General features: G+C 50.6%; 2 protein-coding genes and 1 pseudogene across 3 annotated transcripts in view; all 3 read left to right on the top strand.

Annotated features, from left to right (window-relative positions):
• Nucleotides 1-7,253, top strand: part of LOC311124337 (histone H1-like) — a gene marked incomplete at its 3' end in the record, with an annotated part of 14,437 nt that extends 7,184 nt beyond the window's left edge. The window contains exon 2 of the mRNA XM_084198499.1: nt 7,179-7,253. Within this exon, the coding sequence (XP_084054625.1) occupies nt 7,179-7,253 (75 nt within the window). The remainder of the gene's footprint in view (nt 1-7,178) is intronic.
• Nucleotides 7,254-8,050: 797 nt separating this feature from the next.
• Nucleotides 8,051-8,437, top strand: LOC311124306 (histone H2A; the record flags this gene model as incomplete). Its single annotated transcript, XM_084198473.1, has 1 exon — nt 8,051-8,437. The coding sequence occupies one exon, from the start codon at nt 8,051-8,053 to the stop codon at nt 8,435-8,437; it is 387 nt and encodes a 128-aa protein (XP_084054599.1).
• Nucleotides 8,438-8,780: 343 nt separating this feature from the next.
• LOC311124334 (histone H3.2-like) lies at nt 8,781-9,330 on the top strand (annotated as a pseudogene). The gene has a single exon. The product of its transcript is annotated as a histone H3.2-like (transcript).
• The last annotated feature ends 670 nt before the right edge of the window (nt 9,331-10,000 follow it).

Genomic DNA, 10,000 nt, shown 5'->3' with positions numbered 1-10,000 from the left:
TGCTCGCCATCAACTGAGCTACATCCCTGCCGGCCATTCCCTCCCCTACCCTGGACGACTGCTGGGCCAATTGTGCGCCGCCCATGAGTCTCCCGGGTCGCGGCCGGCTGCGACAGAGCCTGGATTCGACCCAGGATCTCTAGTGGCACAGTTAGCACTGCGATGCAGTGCCTTAGACCACTGCGCCACTCAGGAGCAACACTTCCCAAGCATACATTTTCATGACAGCGTTCCTAATCTGCAGTAGGCAATTACTGCAGTAGCAGTTGAAAATCGGTAGGTTAACACCAAACCGTGAGGTTATTATGAATTCAGAGCAGTCGGATGAAGTCATAGTCAAATACATTTGAACAAATGACCAACAATATCACACGGAAAGTGATGTGAGCATTGCATTGTGGAAAGCAATGACTTTACAAGAACACGTATTGCAACGCGAGGCATGTATTTCTAGATTAAACACTGATTCAGTGTGATGAACAAGTACATGTATGATTTGGTGTGCTCTACTTGAACACGCGCTTAGAGTTTTGAAACCACTGCCTATATGAGGAGCTGTCGTTGTTTGTTTTATTACCACATACTTATGGAAATTGCACCGGTTGAGAGATGATGGCTCTCTTGTGCCTACAGTGAAGGGTACTTCTGATCCAGCAGGTGGTGCTAAGATCCCTCCCTATATGACTTGAATGATGAGTTGATTTATTCCTTATAGCTCCTAATGATTTTAAGGCCAGTGTTGGCAAACATGACTTCTGCTCCAGCAGGTGGCCATGAAATCCCCCCCTATATGACTTGACTGACCAGGTAGTTGATGGACTCCTTATAGCTCTTAATGATCTCAAGCAGAGTGTTGGCCACATGACCTCTGGTCCAGCAGGTGGCGGTGAAAATAGTCCCTATAGGAGTTGACTCATTTCTTTGAGGTCCTAAATGAAGGATAGGGCGTCAACAGTGCATCTCGGCCTAACCCTGTTCCGGGCCCATTTCTTCACTCGATGCTTCCGGTGTTCTTCATCTCCTCTTCAATAGTCCTTCTCCACGTCTTCCTTCCCGTCTAGCCCTGTGCGTTCCACTGAAGTGTCTGTGTTTTTATGTCGTTAGGAGTTTTGCTCACTGCGTGTCCCCCTTCAATTTCCACTTTCTGTCCCAGTTGGGTAGCTATCCATTATACTGTAGCCTACTTACTACCAATGTCACTGTAGTCAAAGGTGATTTTCGATTATTATGTATGAGTATTATTATATATTGTGATATTATGATGTTCAAGCCTATAGGGTGTGGTAACAGGCCCTCTGTGATTTGTTGTTGTACTGTACATGTCAAGTATCTGCACTCTAGCCTAATTAGCCTAAACTGCTAGGGAAAAGTCACTTCCGGTCGTAGCTGTATCCCACCTAGTCAAAACCTTGTTAGTCCTTATCCTAAAAGGCACCCTCTGTTCCTCGATATACTCCACCGAGGGCCGGCAGCCAGTAAGTACAGGTAAGAGACAATTATGGCAACAATAAGTTGTCCTATGAAAGCTAGTCAAATGTGAGATGTTCAACTGCACTGAATGATAAAGTGGCAGTCTGTGCTCTTGGGCCCTTAAGGCATCAGTGCACCCCCCCAATTTGTCCCTTTTGAAATGAACAGTTGAGACGGGCCCTCTTTCTGTGGCCTTTCTTTGACGACACATCTGAGGCTATCCTGCGGCAATACAAATGATCAACATCATAACAATAATTCCATTATAAGAAGCTTTATTATTGGTTTGCTAAGAAAGGTACCATACAATATTGGCACATCACTATCACCTCTGTATGCGTAGGAAATCAATCCCTTCATTGTGTGTGTGTGTGTGTGTGTGTGTGTGGGTGTGTGTGTGTGGGTAAAGGTACGCCACTCTCGGTCTCACAGTTTATGCACACGGTCGTCTTTATGCAACAATATGGAAGACATTCCCAAATGTGCTTACATCATTGCGTAATGTCAGGGAGTCACACAAACAGTGTGTGCTGTTTGGCTGCAACACACATTAGGCATAAGGATGATGACAACTATTTTGTAAACGCTCCAGCTTGCAGAGGGATCACCACCCCTCCCATCCGCACCCCAGGTCCTCTTGGCCCCCTTACTGTCAGGCCGAGTGGTGTCTAGAGAAGAAAGAAGAAGAGTGATGTTTATTAATGACAGTCAATACGACACGTCCTTCCATAGCTAAACAGACTCATCCTACTAGGTCAGTGTTTCCCAACTCCAGCGGTAGAGTAGCCTACCCCCAACAATACCCATTTTTCTTGTAGCCCTGGAGAGCCACAGCTGACTGAACAACCTGTCACCTAATTAGCAAGTCCTCAGTAAAATCAGGTGCAACAACAACAACAACAACAACAACAACAACAACAACAACAACAACAACAACAACAATATGAGGACAGGGACACAGTGTACTAGCTGATCTCCCAGTTGTCACCGTTTGGCCTTGTGTTCCACATAGCCTATATCAGTATTGGAGTATGTTTCCCGCGCACGGTAGTTGCTTTCACGTCACCTTTGTAATCGCTCCTCCCTAGTCCCCTAGAACGAGCGCCCTCCCCTTTGCAACGCCTCCGAACATATCACAGAGGCGCGCTTTCTGTGCCGATGGCCTCAATCAGGTCGACCAAACGCAGATAATAGCGCACCACGCACCGGCGCTGAAGTCATTCATTCACTTGAACTCAACTAGCGAACACACCATGTCTGGAAGAGGCAAAGGCGGCAAGGGACTTGGAAAAGGAGGCGCCAAGCGTCACCGAAAAGTTCTCCGCGATAACATCCAGGGAATCACCAAACCCGCTATCCGCCGTCTGGCTCGCCGCGGCGGCGTGAAGCGTATTTCCGGTCTGATCTATGAGGAGACCCGCGGTGTCCTAAAGGTGTTCCTGGAGAACGTGATCCGTGACGCAGTCACCTACACCGAGCACGCCAAGAGGAAGACCGTTACCGCCATGGACGTGGTCTACGCTCTGAAACGACAGGGACGCACCCTGTACGGTTTCGGCGGTTAAACGCACTCTCTTCGGAACCTCAACACCCCGACTCGAACCCAAAGGCTCTTTTAAGAGCCACCCACATCCGCTTCAAAAGGGCCCATTCCATATAGTGTTTTTTTCTTTTCTTCCGTATGCTATTTGGTAGGAAAGTATGAGCCACTTCGAGTGGACAGGGAGTATTAAATAGCGGATTCTAATGTCCCTTCCCGTTTTAGCGCACAGAGGGAGGCCTATATCTGACAGTGGCAAAGTGTAGTGACGTTGTTATTTTGGGTCAAGCAATAGTGGCATTTGGACAACATAAAACCACCACCCGTCGGTAGATGTGGCTCGAAAAGAGGGGGACAGCGTTCGCGCGCGCGCGCGCGCGCACACACACACACACACACAGTCCAAAATGGGAGCCCTATGTCTGACGGTGCCAACGTGGGCAATTCTATCACCAGCATTATGTGGCACAACAATCGTGCCATTCGGACAACTATTCAGGCCCCCCTTTTGAAACACACAATTCCCCATCGGTCACAGAGCATAGGCTATAGAGAGGAGGGAGGGGGTGAGGACCCGCGCGCGCGCCCTCAATTGTCTTTGTTCGGGAAGCTAGCCTCTGAGCGGAAGGCTCTTTTGAGCGCTAGAGCTCCACTGGGCAAATAGCAGGGGCGCCTACGAGCAAGCAGGGGAGTGTCCACGGCCGCCGACTTTGATTAGCTTCCTCTTCATAAGACGGGTAAGCGCCCTTCACCCCCTCATTCGTTTCTGAGAAGCAACGAGACATCATCATGCCCGAGCCAGCAAAGTCAGCGCCCAAGAAGGGCTCCAAGAAAGCCGTCACCAAGACCGCAGGGAAGGGCGGCAAGAAGCGCAGAAAGTCCAGGAAGGAGAGTTACGCCATCTACGTGTACAAGGTCCTGAAGCAGGTCCACCCCGACACCGGCATCTCCTCCAAGGCCATGGGAATCATGAACTCGTTCGTGAACGACATCTTCGAGCGTATCGCCGGAGAGTCCTCTCGCCTGGCCCACTACAACAAGCGTTCTACCATCACCTCTAGGGAGATCCAGACCGCCGTGCGCCTGCTACTCCCCGGTGAACTTGCCAAACACGCCGTGTCCGAGGGCACCAAGGCCGTAACCAAGTACACCAGCTCCAAGTAAACAGCGCATTTGGACTGCTCTACTAACCCAAAGGCTCTTTTAAGAGCCACCCACTCTGTCAGTAAAAAGAGCATTTCCATCGCCACCGAATGAATGCGCAGGTAGGCTGCGTTACATTGTATCATTGTTTAATGGGCGGCGCGCGCCGGCTCGGAGAACGGCTACATTGTATCATTTCCCCCGCCCGTTCCAGCGTAGGGGTTTAGCGCGCCTTTTTTGTTGTCTCTGCACGCTGAATAGTAACCCATGTTTGTCGGCCTCCATTCCAGGTGAAGGCAATGAAAAATGGCACCATTTGACAAAGGGTGTAAATAAAAAAAGCAGTCTGTTGGGTTTGAATGGAAAGAAATGCCTTTTGTCGTTTAATGAGCGGATAGTCATTTTGAGTCGACTTCCTGAATCGGTAGGACACGGACGGGGAGAATGGACGCTCCATCATTGGACTATACCCTAATGATGTGAATGAGAACGATAATGGCAAGAATAAAAAGGGGGTGAATAATCCCGTCTAGGAAGAATAGGAGTAGGCATATATATATATATATATATATATATATATATATATATATATACGTAGCCCTTATTGCCAACGGGTCATTTCCGGTCCAGGTCGCATCATACATATATAGTCCCCTGTAGCTCAGTTGGTAGAGCACTGCGCTTGCAACGCCAGGGTTGCGGGTTCGTTTCCCAAGGGGGGCCAGTATGAAAATGTAGGCACACACTTAACTGTAAGTGGCTCTGGATAAGATCGTCTGCTACATGACTCAAAATGTCCATGTAAAGTGTAGTACATTTGAGGCACATAGTGTATTTTCCTTCCTACTACCCTCATGAGGCAACAGGATAAATATAATAATATAATATGCCATTTAGCAGACGCTTTTATCCAAAGCGACTTACAGTCATGCGTGCATACATTTTTGTGTATGGGTGGTCCCGGGGATCGAACCCACTACCTTGGCGTTACAAGCGCCGTGCTCTACCAGCTAAGGCAGTTGCTTCCACGTGAGGATATGAATGTGTCTGTAGGCCAAGTCACAGTATAACACAGTGAGCGAGCGGGCGGCCCTTGCGATAGTCGTTGGAGCAGCAGCGGATCCCAATGACTACCTTGGGGATAGCCTATACATTTACATTTTAGTCATTTAGCAGACACTCTTATCCAGAGCGACTTACATGAGCAATTAGGGTTAAGTGCCTTGCTCAAGGGCACATCGACAGATTTTTCACCTAGTCGCCTCGGGGATTAGAACCAGCCACCTTTCGGTTACTGGCACAACGCTCTTAACCACTCTTAACCACTAAGCTACCTGCCGCCCCATACATATATACAACAAGGAAAAGAAAAGAGGCCGCAATCAACCTTCTGACCCACATGCACCTGCTGGGATTCTTCTCCCAGTCCAACCACATATGCAGCCCTTGTCCCACTTGGGGGGAGAGAGAGAGAGAGAGACAGACAGAGAGAGAGACTCCCTCTATCTAGGCCTATATCAACGCGCCATGACCCATGGGGCGCCAGCCTCCATAGCGCCAGCCAGACACCAAGACCCACAGACACAAAGACCGAGGCGAGTCACGCTGCGGAGTCAAGCAGGTGAACAATATATTAGTAGAGACAGCCAACCTACCTACCTACCTACCTACCTACCTACCAGAAGACAACACACAATCTCACTGTGTAGAAATAGTAGGCTACAAATACAACAACAACAACACTCACACTGCCAGTGCACAAAAAGTACTAATACAATAACACACACACACACACATAGTGCAAGTAAGCATGTCGTAGGACTGTTTATACCATGTGGATCCTGTACATATGACGAATACAACCTGAAACTTGAGGTACAACACTAGTCTCAGCCAGGCCTCACAGGTGCATGTGTTTTAAGGTCCCCAAAAGAGCGCTTCTTTAAAACACCCCTGACCACATCAGGGGACCCCAAACCATTTGATTCCCTTGCCAGACATCTCGGCTCACTACACAACAAGTGCTGCTCGCAATCGGATGCACTTTTAGGCCATTTAGGAGACAAATAGCACAGGAAAACCAGTGCGCACCGCTCCACCCGACAGTCGAACGGTGAGGTTTTGAGCGAGCCGCAACAAAATGCACGGCCCTTCCGCGGCCCACATTACTTTATTCTGAACGGAGACAAGTCTGCTCGCTGGGCCGTTCGCTTTTGGACCAAAAACACGGCTCCGTCGGTGACTTTCGGGCCGATATAGGCGAACAGAAAACACAAGTGAAAGAGCATTTGGCCAGCCCAGAGAAGCCGAGCTGGTTGCCTTGAGTCTACATGGTTCTCATGTCGCGTTTAAGGCCAGCCCCCTGCTCGGTGTGGAGCTTCAATAGCGCAGAGCAGCGTCTACAGCAAACTACTCCTCGCAGACCGTGTGTGTGTGTGTGTACCGGACCAAACGACAGACAGACAGACAGACAGACATGGCAGAAGTCGCACCAGCACCCGCAGCCGCAGCGCCGGCCAAGGCACCCAAGAAGAAGGCAGCAGCCAAGCCCAAGAAAGCGGGACCCAGCGTAGGAGAACTCATCGTCAAGGCTGTGACCGCCTCCAAGGAGAGGAGCGGCGTGTCCCTGGCCGCGCTCAAGAAGACGCTGGCGGCAGGCGGCTACGACGTGGAGAAGAACAACTCCCGCGTCAAGATCGCAGTCAAGAGCCTCGTCACCAAGGGCACCCTGGTCCAGACCAAGGGCACCGGTGCATCCGGCTCCTTCAAGCTCAACAAGAAAGCCGTCGAGGCAAAGAAGCCCGCCAAGAAAACCGCAGTTCCCAAAGTAAAGAAGGTGGCCGCCAAGAAGCCCGCCGCGGCGAAGAAGCCCAAGAAGGTAGCAGCCAAGAAGGCCGTCGCCGCAAAGAAGTCCCCCAAGAAGGCCAAGAAGCCCGCTACACCCAAAAAGGCCGCCAAGAGCCCCAAGAAGGTGAAGAAGCCCGCCGCAGCGGCCAAGAAGGCGGCCAAGAGCCCCAAGAAGGCTACAAAGGCAGCCAAGCCCAAAGCCGCCAAGCCCAAGGCAGCCAAGGCCAAGAAGGCAGCCCCCAAGAAGAAGTAAACCTATTACAAACAGTGTTCTACTCGACACATGTTGTACCACAAAAGGCTCTTTTAAGAGCCACCCACCTCTTTCCATAGAAAGCGCATTGATTTCCATGTACTATCTGTCGTGAAAAAGAAATTACGCACACTAGGCTACTTTTACGCACACAACATCGTCCCACTCTGGGTGTGTGCGAAGGGAGAGGAATATAATAGAGGGCCAAAATGGCTTAGAAATTCGACCTCACGAGTGCACCCTCACCAGCCATTTGTATATGAGCCACTGGGCTATTCCCGTTCAGAGGCAGGCTGCTGTGATGTGTTACAAGTGCCATGTAATAACAATACTATAGTGGCTTCGAATTCAAACTCACGAGTGCACCCTCAACAGCCATATTTATATATGAGCCACTGGGCTATTCCCGTTCAGAGGCAGGCTGCTGTGATGTGTTACAAGTGCCATGTAATAACAATACTATAGTGGCTTCGATTTCAAACTCAAGAGTGCACCCTCACCAGCTGTTTGTTTCCCATTTGGAGAGAAATAATGTGAGGATTTCATGTCGGACATTTTGGCGCTCACGCGAAATGACACAAAGTAACAAAGTCGGAGGGACACAAAGTAGCCTCTCACTCGCTGCCTGTGGGTGGGAACCGGCTTAGGGCTGTCTGTCTGTCTGTCCCTCGCTCCAATTGGATAAGGCCACACCGGCCCGGTGGCCAATCGTTGCCTCTTGTGGCGAGGTATAAGTACGGCTCTCGAAGTGGCGAGCGGCTCATTCAGACTTTCTGTGACTTTCTCAAGATACCAATATGAGCGGAAGAGGCAAAACCGGAGGCAAGGCCAGGGCGAAGGCAAAGACCCGTTCATCCCGTGCCGGGCTCCAGTTCCCCGTGGGCCGTGTGCACAGGCTACTGCGCAAAGGCAACTACGCCGAGCGTGTGGGCGCTGGCGCACCAGTCTACCTGGCCGCCGTGCTCGAGTACCTGACTGCTGAGATCCTGGAGTTGGCCGGCAACGCTGCCCGTGACAACAAGAAGACTCGTATCATCCCCCGTCACCTGCAGCTGGCCGTCCGTAACGACGAGGAACTGAACAAACTGCTCGGCGGTGTGACCATCGCTCAGGGTGGTGTGTTGCCCAACATCCAGGCAGTGCTACTCCCCAAGAAGACCGAGAAGGCAGTCAAAGCCAAGTAAATTCGCTACTGCGACTTCAACTTGACTACTCAACCCCCAAAGGCTCTTTTAAGAGCCAACCACCTAGCTCTCCAAAAGCGCAAAGTACCTTTCTATGACCGCTACACATTGAGTGGGTGTATACACAACTATTTCGACATTCTGTGCCCACATGAGGCCTTCCATGAACAACAACACCTACTAGGCCTCGTTTGCCATAGCAGGCTAGCATTAGATTACAACGTGCCTATAAAGATGTCACTCTTGACTTTGGCGACTATTATTATGCGTAAAGGGCCGGCGGCGTCCTATTGCGCGCGCGCACCGGGAGTTTGAATTTTGGAGAGGCCGGGCCTCCCGTCCAATGGCCAACGGAGGAGGCCTGCGCAACGGGCCAATCGGGGTGGTGGGGAGATGGTGTCCAATCAGCAGGCGCCACTGCCGGCTTTATAAACTTCACATAGGCATTTCGAGGCTATACTCCCGACTGTCAGAGAAGCGCCATGGCCAGAACCAAGCAAACCGCTCGCAAATCCACCGGTGGCAAAGCCCCCAGGAAGCAGCTCGCCACTAAGGCTGCTCGCAAGAGTGCCCCGGCCACCGGCGGTGTGAAGAAGCCTCACCGTTACAGGCCCGGCACCGTGGCTCTGAGAGAGATCCGTCGTTACCAGAAGTCCACTGAGCTGCTCATCCGCAAGCTGCCCTTCCAGCGCCTGGTGCGAGAAATCGCCCAGGACTTCAAGACCGACCTGCGCTTCCAGAGTTCCGCTGTGATGGCCCTGCAGGAGGCTAGCGAGGCTTACCTGGTCGGCCTGTTCGAGGACACCAACCTGTGCGCCATCCACGCCAAGCGGGTGACCATCATGCCCAAGGACATCCAGCTGGCCCGCCGTATTCGCGGAGAGCGCGCATAAATGAGGATGACCTGAACTCCAAAATCCCCCAAAGGCTCTTTTAAGAGCCACCTCCATATTTCCATCAAAAAGGCACAATTGTTCCATGTATACACGCACCTCTACATTACCCACCATGTATGTTGTTCACTAACACGTCTAAAAGCTACGTATTGTACCTTTTCGTTGCCTGAAGTCTAGCTTCAATGTGTGTGTGTGTGTGTGTGTGTGTGTATATATATATATATATATATATATACAACCGTCTGGCATCATCCACTTACTTTGGACTATAGTAGCACAGTAAAATGCTTTACAAAGGAGGGGGAAAAGAAACGAGTGATAATATAGGCCGAATAGTTACAAGAATTGTGTTCAGATGAATAATTGACACTATTAGTTGTGTGTCATTAGTTGCCTTGAATGCAGTCCAGAAGAAACATTGCATGCCAACTTCCTTTGAAAGTCCCATGTTGCAGTGCTGCTGAGAGACTCATGCAGAGGCCCAAACTTTACAGTGGAGCACGGAGGCCATCTTGTGGTTAAATGTGGGTACTGCACCTCATGGTCATTTGCTCTTTAGGCCAGCGTTTCCCAAACGCGGTCCTGGGGTCCCCAAGGGGTGCGCGTTTTGCGTTTTGCCCTAACACTCCACAGCTGATTCTAATACTCCCAGCTTGATGATGATGAG

Source organism: Coregonus lavaretus (assembly GCF_964263955.1).
Source record: "Coregonus lavaretus genome assembly, contig: HAP1_SCAFFOLD_779, whole genome shotgun sequence".
In the NCBI taxonomy this organism is placed as follows: Eukaryota; Metazoa; Chordata; class Actinopteri; order Salmoniformes; family Salmonidae; genus Coregonus; species Coregonus lavaretus.
The sequence above is the reverse complement of the archived record's forward strand: the minus strand, read 5'-3'. Positions and strand labels throughout refer to the sequence as shown.